General features: G+C 28.1%; 1 protein-coding gene and 1 long non-coding RNA gene across 2 annotated transcripts; one reads left to right on the forward strand and one right to left on the reverse strand.

Annotated features, from left to right (window-relative positions):
* Window positions 1-1,710, reverse strand: LOC107262422. The gene is made up of 2 exons (XR_001536292.2): window positions 833-1,710; window positions 1-414 (listed from the first exon to the last, which is right to left on the reverse strand). It is a non-coding gene; the product is annotated as an uncharacterized LOC107262422 (long non-coding RNA).
* A 3,660-nt stretch (window positions 1,711-5,370) lies between these two features.
* LOC8284753 (pathogenesis-related genes transcriptional activator PTI6) lies at window positions 5,371-7,044 on the forward strand. Its single transcript, XM_002533786.4, has one exon. It carries the CDS (start codon window positions 5,966-5,968, stop codon window positions 6,743-6,745), a length of 780 nt encoding a protein of 259 aa, XP_002533832.1. The 5' UTR covers window positions 5,371-5,965; the 3' UTR covers window positions 6,746-7,044.
* The last annotated feature ends 5,176 nt before the right edge of the window (window positions 7,045-12,220 follow it).

Consider the following 12,220-nt stretch of genomic DNA (forward strand, 5'->3'; position numbering starts at 1 on the left):
TTTTGTGAAAATATGATTTTATTGTTTAATTAGACTTAAAAATTTATATACAAGTGTGTTACTGTAGCAAATTTAATTTATCTAGAATGACTTTAACAACAATTTGTTACTGTAGTCAAATTGTCATTTCGGTCCCTCTCCCACGCTCTCTCTCCGCGACGGCTCCTCCCTTGTTATTCACTGCATGCTACCATACTTTTGCCAATTTCTCTTCTTGACTCGCAAGCCTTCCGCTGCTATTTATTTCACTAGAAACGATTGGTTAATGATGAAATAAGGCAGATAAACTTCCACCATTACTGCCAATATTGATTCGCCGAGCTGCGATATCTTCTCACCGATCTGATGCTGATAATGGGTCATTGAACCCTAAAAAAACTCCTGAACTGAGCTAGCTGGCCTCCAGTGTTGCCTCTTTGACGGTGAATGAAAAATCATCCGAAAAAATCATTAAAATGAAAAGAAAAATCACAATATAAATGGTATACTTTATAATTATAGATGTATAACAAAAGGATACATTATAAATGATTTTTTTTCCAAAAAATACAATACATATGTGATTTTCTTAAAATAATATTCCAAATCATCAAAAGATCAGATACAAATTAGAAGCAATATCTAATATTTGAATTCCATATAGCTTCCAACTTCAAATTCAATGAAAACTTTAAACTATCACAAATCTGACATTTAATAGACGAAGAAGAAGGCAGTATGCCCAGAATGAAAGACTGCATATTTGGCGTTCAGCAATATTGGCGAGGGCGCGCTTAATTTCGAAAAGATTGGGAATTATAGAAGTGACCAGAATTATAATAAGGATTTCTACCTCTTGGTTGTTGATAACGATCGCCCCTTTGGAAATTGCCATGAAAGGATCGATTTGAATAGCCACCACGACCTTGAGATCATGAAACTGTCATAGCTTGATTAGAAAAAGAGCCATTAGTATCTTGTTGCAGGCGAGATTCATGTGCTAAAAGAAAGGAGCGCAGTTCCAAGAAGGAAGGCGAAGGTTTGCAAACGGTCACCACTGTCACAACATCTGAATAATCAGAAATAAGCCTCATGAAACGTGTAAATTAACATCATCGTCGTCAACTGTAGATTTGATAAATTGGAGATATTCGGCCATGGAATGAGTTCCTTTGGGCTTGATTGAAAACCCTCTTTAATTGCATATATTTTGCATTGGCATGATCATGGAAGAGTTTTTCAATTTCTGCCCAAGTGTCTCTAGCCGAAAGCCTTCTCCTGGGATGTAAAACGTGTTTCAAAATATCAGGGGAGATGCTAGCATGTAGCCAAAATATGATAGTGTGATCAATCTGCAATCAAAGAATGTAGGTTGGATTCATCTAGTAGTTTCACCAGAAACAATAATTGGAGGTGGTGGATCTATTATAGCATCAATACAATTATAGAGTTCATAACAATGAGCGATAGTAATGAAGAGAGTCTGCCACAGGAGAAAGTTTTTGAAGTCAAGAACAAGAGAGATGTGATTCTTGATGTTACTAACATGGAAAACAGAGTGAGAAGAGGGTAGGATGGAAGATTGAACCGATATCTCAAAGGTGGAAAGAGTAGCAAAAGCTGAAGAAACAAGAGGCAAAAGAAGTAGCAAAATTGGTTGACATCTTGGAAAAGAAAAAGAAAAATTGTCTTGTTAGATGATAGGCTCTAATAGCATAAAGAAATGTGATTCACGACAACCATTAGCATATGGTTGCACCCATATTTATATTAGAGTAGAGTTGCAGTCATATATGATTACATATGAATTTACAATTATATCCTCTGTTAATAATACAATAGTCAAATAATAAAGTTATGAATTATTAAGTTTTAATGCTACATTATTATATTAGACACGAGTAATATAATAATGATTGTTGATTAAAATAAAAATAAATTAACTATTGCGATTCAAATTTTTTATCATTATTTGTAATTTTGTTGCATTTTCATTATCTAAAATAAACTCATACTTAAAGTTGTTAGAAATGAAACAACCTCATAATGTTCTTATACTAGGAGTCTGGACCGTGTCTCAGTCCCAATGTGGCTGATCATGCTCTCGGACCAGCTACTGATCATCGCCTTGGTGAGCTATTGCCTCACCAACTAGCTAATCGGACGAGAGTCCCTCCTCTCAGCCTATGGGGTATTAACAACCGTTTTCAATTATTGTTCCTCTTCCAAAAGCAGGTTCTTATGCGTTACTCATCCGTCTGCCACTGGAAACACCACTTCCCATCCAACTTGCATGTGTTAAGCATTGTCGCCAGCGTTCATCTTGAGCCAGGATCGAACTCTTTATGCGTGTCTTAATTCTCAAATTAAATATTTTTCTAAAGTTGTTGAACATGCTAATATATTGGATGATTATAGTATGTGTACTTTCCTTACTAGAAGTAGTATAATATATAGTGTCAACAATACACAAATTTAATGTTTAATAAAGGAGATCCACATAGACATGAGATTCAAAAGGTAGCTATACAGGTGATGATACATCAAGTTGTTGGGGTTGGTATTATTTATTTATTTCTTCATGCTAACTGCAATTGCATTGCAAATGCTAAATAAAGATGTTAGTTTTACATAATCATGACTCTCATGATAACATGCAAATAAAATATAAAAAAATCAACACATTTTATTCAATATGTATATTTCTTTTAAAAAATCTAAAATGTAAACTTCCACTTGAGTATTTTAAAAGATTTGATAAATATGTGGAAAATGTTGACCACAAAAGTGATGGATGTAATGGGTGTTACCATATTACTAGTGAGAAAGAATTCACTCTCTTTATATATGTCTAATGTAAAATTTGGTTATATATATTAAATTTATTGATAGTATTATTAAAAGAGAAAAGTTTAGGGTTTTGTGATGGGATAATGACATATGATGTTACTATCAATATAATAAATATATCAATTAGTAAATTGCTTTTTAAATTAAACAATTTTACTAATCTCCAAGAGTAGCTATTTCTTTTTATTTAATTGTGGAGCTTTAATATAATAATAACTTCATTAAAATATTTTAAAATCCTATTTATAATAATATCTAACATGTAATATTATTTTTGAAGACTAGGAGAATTGTATAACTTTTAATCTTAAAACAGGATAAATAATTTTTAATAAATTATTACATTACAGTTTTTAATTTTCATGAAATACATAGTTGCTACAATAAATATGTCGGCCGTAACCAAAATTGTAATGAATTGAAACCATAAATTACTTTCAAACAATTTGACTCTCAATCGTAAACTAAACTTTTTATATATCGGCGGATTTAATATTCAACATCTCTATAAACCTTGAATCGACAATTTAGAATCGGTTACCTGTCAATTGAGGCCCTTGGCCAGGTCTACTTTCACTGAAGATCTAGATTGCAATCTAGTTAAACCCATGTGGGTAGTGTTCTAAATCAAGGTGTCGCAAGCTATTTAAAGCTCGGATCAATAAAAAATTTATTCGTAGTCGTCCATTAATTTAAACAAAACGAGTTCGAGTTCAAATCCGTATTCAATAATTTTATCAAGCCGAGCTCTAGCTTGTAAGAGTTTGGTTCATTAGCTCGTGAACTTGCTCGTTTACTAGCTCGCAAACAGATTTGCAAACAGGTCCGTGGGCTTGAGTTCGTACTTGGTTTGTTTACAAAGCTCACAAACATATTAGTAATCTAACTTGTTTATAAAGTTCGTGAACATACTCATTTATAAGCTCGACATGCAGGCTCATGAGCAAGCTCGTTTATAGACTTGAGCTTGAGTTCAAAATAATAATAGTAATAATAATATAACTACAATATTTAAATGAAGCTATTAGTAAGAATAATTTAGACAACAAAAAGTGCAACAAAAATAATAAATTATAGACAAATATATTCTATAAACAATTTAATAAAATGAGTATTTCTCAAATTAAATAAAATAAAGTTGACTCATTATTATAAATTCTATTTAACTTATAAAATATTATATATTATAAAATTTAATTATATTTTTACGATAGTAGAAATATTCTAAATGTATTATCTAATTATATTAATTTAATAAAAAATTATTTATTATTAAAATCTTAATTAGTATATAATAGGTCATGACTAATCAAGTACTAGCACAGAAAAAAATTAAACATTATGACTAAATAAATATTGTCAGCTTTATATATATCTTAACATTAATACAAAGTATCTTCTTTCCAATCTCATGCTCTTCAGTTCTTAGATATTTTATATTTATCCAACTCAAATTTTGGAGTCAATAGAATAGAACGTCGGTGTTCGATCATATGATTTCTTTGAAAAAATATTAATTTAATTAAAATTTTAGATTAAATTTATATTTATATTTATAAATAGTAATCAAATTGAAAACTAAGCTAAAATAAATGAAGACCGTGAATTTATATAAGTTAATATATTATTATTAAAAAATTTTAGCTACTTTACAATATCACACTTTGACTATTTTATATTTTAAATTTCATAAATCTTATTTATTAAAAAGTGAATGCCACTAGAAAGAAAATTATAGAGCTAATTTATATGCTCTTTTAAGTTAACACATACTTATGATATGTTTTGTATAACCTTCATGCAATTTTTATGCATTGTTAGTTTTTACTTTCATCATTCGTGTTATTTTAATAATATATTTTTTATATATATATTATTATTTTCTAGACATTGATTTGTATATTTTATTTTTTAAAGTTTTTTTTACTAAATTTGATATTTTTATTATTATTTACTATATTTTTAGATATTGCTGTTGATTAATTTAACTATTAAAAAATATTTAACTAATCCGAGTTTGAGGTCGAACTTGAATTGTGCTTAAAGAGCTCAAACTAAAACTTTTTTTTATTACGTAACTATTTAACAAATTAAATCCAAATCGAGCTAAGCTATTCATTTAACCAGCTCGAGCTATTTGTAAATTTAATTATTTTTAAATAAATCAAACTCAAATTTTATTATAAAAGCCGAACACAAACCTCTACTAAAATTAAACAATCTAAATCTGAATTTATTGATATCCGCTGGGTTGGATTACAGCCCCCACCGGTGGAGAATCCTATCATCAGCCATTAAATGTGGAAACTTCTTTTACCTAATATTAATGCTGTAGAACGATGAAACAAAAGTCTATGCTGTGCACCAACTAAAAGTAAAGTCAAGTCTATCCTCACTCATTAAAACTGTTAAAAACCTTAGTACTGCTTTTGACACGTCAACGGGCAACCAGCAACTTGGGGATATTTTTTTATTCTTTCCATGGCAACTTGAAGTGCTCTCTCACTCTGCTCTGCTCCCTTCCCCCCCACGCCTCCTCCTCCATCCTCCTCTTCTTAAAACAGTGCAAAACTCGGACCCACTCCCTACGACAAAACAAATAAGTAAGTAACAGTGAGCAAAGCCAAAAACCAAAAATATTCAAAGATTTTTCAAAGTCACTTTCTCTCTTTATAAATACGCTCTTCTTCTCTCACTCTTCCCCTCATTTTCTTTCATCCTTCTTTTCTCTGATCCTCTGAGCTTAATAGAAAAGAAAAAATCAGTTTCTTTCCCGCCAAAATTCCGACACCTTTCTGATTTATACTCTCAGTGCTGCTGCCCCGCCCCTCTTTTTCCTTTTTTCTTTTCTTTTTCTTTTCCTACTTTCTTTATAAAATCCTCAGTTACCTCATATCCAAAGCTAACGAAACACAGTTAACAACTTTCTTTCTTTCGTTTTTTCTTTCTTTCTTTCTTCTTCTTCTTCTTCTTCTTCATTTCTCAGTTCAGGAAAAGCTACTCTACTGAACTGAACTGAATTGATTGATGATCCCGTTTACGCGTTTTTAGCCTCTGTTTATATTCTGTTGACGACCCACTTCATCTTCTTCTACCCGCTCTTTTGCTCTGTACTTATTCACTGTGCAAATACTCCATGTCCGTACAATCAACCCCCCATAGCCGAAGAAGAAGAGTGGTCAGAATCATGTTCAGCGACCCCTATGCTACTGATTCCTCTAGTGATGATGATCAGCATGATCGTGATGATGATCAGCATGATCATGATGAAGATATACAAACAGAAAATCAACGACAACTCAAACGAAAGGGACCGAAGAAGCATGTGACCCAACTTACCTTTGATTCAATACCCTCGGTCTCAACAACAGTACCCTCTCATGATGAATACAAACACCGAGAAATCTTAACCAGAAGGAGACCTCCAACAGCTCCGGGCTCTGACGTCGCTCACCGGAAGAAGAAGTTCCGAGGCGTTCGCCAGAGACCTTGGGGGAGATGGGCTGCCGAGATTCGTGACCCGGCCCGACGCAAACGGGTTTGGCTCGGCACCTTTGATACTGCTGAAGAAGCTGCTACTGTCTACGACAGAGCTGCAGTGAAGCTAAAAGGTGTTAACGCCGTTACCAACTTTCCTAACACCGTCATCACGGAAAAGGTTCTATTAAGAGACAATAGCAGTAATATCTGTGATTCCTCCTCCTGCGACTCTCCACCAAGCGCTGTTACGTCCTCGCCGACGTCAGTTCTTCGTTTTGATGAGTTAACGCCGTTTGATTGTTTCGGTTACGACACGTTTGGATTAGAGGAGCTTCCGATGCCGTTACATCCAGCCGATTTTATTTTGTCGGGCAAACAATTCAGCGGCGAGGAATTCGTTGACCTCGACGATTTCTTAGTCGACGTTATATCATAATTATTATTATCAAAAGACCCACATGTCTTCCGTCTAGTAATTTTTGACAAGTTTGGTGGGTGTTTGGTAATTTGGCCTTCCAATGTGATGAGTTAGCGCTATACTATTCGTTGTAGTGGGGTAAGGGCCAAGTTTAACTGAATTACGGAATTACCCTCGCGGTGGATGGTTTGATTAGTCAAACTACGGAGTGCAAATTAAAGTGGAGTATTATCCGATTATGGAAGATTATCTTATGTGGCGATTTTGTCACCCTCGTGTAATTAACAAAATTGTTAATTATTGAAATTAATTTGTAATTTGTCCTCTTATCTATATTTAGCAATTTAAAGTATTGCTATTTACAAAAGAAAAATTTGTTAGTCCATCTACTTTGATTTTTTAGTGATAAGAACGTGAAATATAAGTGAAATGGTTAAAATATCTAATTCAATTTAATTTTGATGTTTTTACAATAAAAGATATTAAATATTTTATTTATTTTATCTCAATTGTTTACCATCTAATATAGTATATAATATTCATATAAAATTATGCCTTAACTTATATATATTATATTATATTATATTATATATATATATATATATATATATATTAATATATGAGTAACGGTAAAGTTGTATCATGCATTAAAATTGTTGACATGGTACTGTTAAAAATACCTAAAATTTGGTCAAGTACTAAAATTGTTGATATGACATTATTAAATTGATAATTGATGCATAATGGTCTAATTAATATCACCTCAAACAAGTTATGAGTTGGCAAAGACACAAAATCGCCCATAATAATAGGCAAATTGCCAAATATATGAAGTCTGATACGTGTGGTTATTTATCACATTTCCTGGAACATAGGAAGTGATTAACTCACTACTTGGGATGGTAATTGTGCAAACTTTCCTAAGGACTTGGATCCGAAGAAAATCACTCAAAATACCCCAAGACACCTTACGGATAAGATATATTTATATTTTATATAAATTTAAAAAAATTTCTGACATGTGTGCTTATATTTTAATAAATAAAATTTTTATTTTGATATATATATTTATTTTTGACACATAAAATCTATATTTATATATTATTTTATAATTTTTATTAATTTATTGATAATAAATTATATTTCTAATTAAATACTTATTCTAATTTTAAAAATTAGTATTTTAATTATATTTGTAATAATAAATAACTAATAAATTAATTTTTTAATTAAATAATAGTTTTAATTCTAAAAGTTACATTTTAGATTATATTTTTAATATTATATTCATTAACAAATTAATTTTTAAATTATATAATAATCTCTAATTCAAAAATAATAATAATATCAATCATATTGATACTTTTAATTCATATAATATTAAAATTAATTATTAAATATTTTTAAAATAATTTTTATATTATTGCACTAATAAAATCTTAAGATATTAAAGAAATTAAGAATACTTAAAAATATCTAATTTATTATTATTTTTAAAAATATTATAAATAAATAGAAATTTCTGTTAAATTTTATTAATAAATTTAATTTTATAATTAAAATAATAATAATGGTCGTGCATCGCATTTAAGGATGGTAGTCAAGTATCCAATCCGACTGAACCATGATAGGATATATTCAGGATAATAATAAACAGGTTTGGGACAAAATTTAATTTTACTACATGTGCCGGGTTCGGTTGGATTTGGATTTGAATCCGCGGATATCCGTTGTCCGAACTCTATTATGTTAAATTTTATTACATTTTAAAAATTTAAAACATTATTTTAAATTTTCTAAATTTATGCTTGGATGTATTAATATATTAAATATTTAATGTGAATATTTATATTTGATTAGTTTATATTTATATTTTTATATTAATTTTTATTAATATATTTAGAATTTTATTATTGTAAACAGATTTGGTAAACGGGTACCTATTTAATTATTCAAATATTTATATAAATAATAGGGTACCCGCTACCCATTTAAATATTTATAAATATATTTATTAGTTTTTCTAATTTAAATGGATTTTAATTGAGTTTGGATAGTATATGCAGGTACTTTTATCCAGATTTGGGACATATACAGGTAACAAACACAATTTTTTAAATGAATTTGGTATGGGTTCGAATTCAGATATTTTTAAATAGTAATCGCACGAGTAAATGACTAGTAATCGCATTGAGGAATCATGGAATCTTGAATTTAATCAAAATTTATGAATTTAAAATTCACGCACTTAATATTCATGAATCTTCAAAATTTTATTATTTAAATTAAATATAAAAATAATAAAATTTTGTTTAAAGTTAAGAATATTTTTTAAATAGATAAATTTATTAGAAATAATATTAAAATAAAAAAAAAGTATTATAACAATCTATATTTTTTAAAAATAGTGAATTTTAATATTTGTAATTGAATGATTTAAAAATAAGAATTAATCTAATTAAATTAAAATTAAATTGATGGAACAATTGTAAAAATAAAACAAATTCAGCAGCCATTTATATATTTAACCATTAGAATTTAGATCAAGTATCTCATGCGTATAAGCAGGGGGGCGTGGCCAAGAAGCAGCCAGCTGACTGCCCGCTTTCCACTAGGACTTTCTTCGCTGTGTGAATAAGGTCCTTAGTATGGATGGGCATTGCGGGCGGGTCCCCAATAAGTCACGGGTCGAAGTTTTGAATGAAAAGAACCCAAGAAATGAATTTAAGAAAAAAGATAGGCACATAGAAGGGTGGATGTGATGGGGTATTAATCTGGTGCGTGGGGTAAGTGATGGGATCTCCCTTGGGTATCACGCAATGAGTTGAAAAGGCAAACCAGATTTTTATTTGTTTCTTAAATTACTAATTATTATAATCATTATTGCTCTAAGAAAGAGACATGAAATTTACTTCTAAATAAAAAAATAAAAAGGAAGTTTTCATGGCTTGGGATGGTTTCTTTGGTTCCTTGAACTTAGAATGATCTTTTCACTTGTGTAAAACACATCATTATATTATACTATATTATATTATTATTATTTTTTAATATATATTTAATTATTTAATCATTCTAATATTTTAATGTTTAATTTAATTATTTATATAAATTATATTTTTTAATAATATTTAGATACTTATAAGCAGTGAAAATTTACTTTAATTTCAATTGTTTGTAACTAATAAAAAAACTGTTTATTTTATTAACATTTTGTATTCTTATTACTTTTATTAAATTTATAGTTAGCATAAAAATAGAAATACCAGCAAAATAAAAATTAAAAGATTTGGGCTTCACTTATTGAATTTTGTTTTATTTGTTGGTCATGGTCTTGCTTTATTCTTTTCTTTGGTTGCTACTGTCAATAGTGACATTTGAGTGGCATTAGCTATATCCTATCTCATATACACTGGACAGCATTAACATTATTTAATTTTGAATTTTCAAACCATATGACACGTGTCTTAAACCAACAATCCATTTCGTCATTATGATGACGTTGGGCCTCCGTAGCTTCTTTTCCTATCTTCAAGTGTTCTTGAATGTTTTACAAAGAGCTGCGACATTGGTTTGAAACCGAATCCAACTAATTTTCTAATTAATATTATTAAAATCAATGTAAATATAAATAATTTTCTCCAAATTTAAAATTATATCTTTATTTATATATTTAATTGATAAACCAATTATATATCTAAATAATAAATTAATTATATATATATATATATATATATATATCATTTTCTTATTTTATTATGATATATAATGTAACTAAATCTTTTTTTATAAATATTAAGCTATGAACAAATTCTATGATAATAAACCAATCAATAATTAATAGTAGATATAGATAACTTTTAAAAATTATATATTTATGTTTCAAATGTATCTTCAATTTATATTATAATTTATTTTTACCACATATAATTGAAATACCTCTACTGTAATTTAATAAATTATATCATTCTTTTCAACTCGCAATTGAACCGTGGCATCGATTTATTTTTTTAATATATAACAGTGGCTTTAATTTATCAAAAGTGAAACTAAACTAGAGAGAGAGTATTTGGTCGAGATGTTAGAAACTAGTTGTTAGCTATTCACACTCCACAACTCAACAAAGCCTATTTGGTAAGAATTTACAGGACGATAATTCAAAGGATTTAGTATATACCTAAATTATTAGTAAATTTAATTTTAATAAAATTTTTAATATTTGCACAATAATCTAAATATTTTTATGATTGTATATTCAATACATATACACATAAATATTTATTTTTATAATATTTTTTCTCTTTTTATGAATCGTAATATTTTAATTTTTATAATTTTATTTATATAATATAAAATAAATTATAATTTAAATATAATTTTACCAATATTGGTCATTTTACATACTAATAGCAATAACTCAAAAATATTTATGAAGTATTTATATAAATCGGTTACTAGCTATCAGCTAAACCAAATAGGCCCATAGTTAGTTTCGATCCAGTTAGCCTATTTTTTTTAAAGAAAGCAAATAATATAACTGTCAAAAGAAACCGGTAATTGTTCAGTTTTAAATAATGTGTTTAATAAATTACTTTTTAGTGGTTGTTGGTAGCTTTTAAAACTTCGTATCGACTTCAAATTAAATTTTTTTGTGAATTTCTCTATTAATTTAAATACAGTAACTAAATTATTCCTTTCTTTATTTAAAACTCTGAATTAAAAACTCAAAAGATCATGCCCTTCTCTTTATGAATTATGTTGATTAATTCTTTCAATGCAATAGGATATATCAAATATGAAACACTTTCTGCATGAAACTAATCTTTTATTATACAACATTATTGATTGCCTATTAAAATGCAAAACAAAATTAATCTGAGACATCTTATAATAAACTATTATAATTATTCATATCTTTTTATCATTATTATTATTATTATTTATTATTATTTCTTTATTCAATTAACGACCATGCTATAAAATACTTTTTTACTAGATTATTTTTTCATATTCTTAAATATATTTTTTTACCAATTATAAAAACAATATATATATATATAATTAAATTAATATCTATATTAATTATTAAACCATAAACAATTACAATTACAATTATAAATGATTTTACCAAACACAATTATCAATAGCTATCAGCTACAGCTACTAATAGTAACAATATAGACAAACAGAATCTAAATATAACTAAATAAGAGTTGCATGTAGGTAATTTATGCTTCTTTTTTTCTTTTTCTTCTTACTAATCTTATCCTAGCTCGGTTTCTAACAAGAAAAGCTAAAAGTAATTAATTCTGCATATGGTTTCGGAGCCAACTCACACTGAAAACATAAATCTATTTATAATTTGGTTTGAACTGGTATATCTCCAATCAAACATGTTCAAGTTAAACAAATCTTTTTAGGATGATTACTATTTTCTTCTATATTTTTATGTATTATACTAATTACTTAACATTTAAAAATTATATTTTTATATTT

Source organism: Ricinus communis, chromosome 2 (genome assembly GCF_019578655.1).
Source record: "Ricinus communis isolate WT05 ecotype wild-type chromosome 2, ASM1957865v1, whole genome shotgun sequence".
Taxonomy (NCBI): Eukaryota; Viridiplantae; Streptophyta; class Magnoliopsida; order Malpighiales; family Euphorbiaceae; genus Ricinus; species Ricinus communis.

Bases quoted from the DNA above. Each gene is read 5' to 3' on its own strand.
- LOC8284753 (XM_002533786.4), top strand. From the start codon at position 5,966: ATGTCCGTACAATCAACCCCCCATAGCCGAAGAAGAAGAGTGGTCAGA.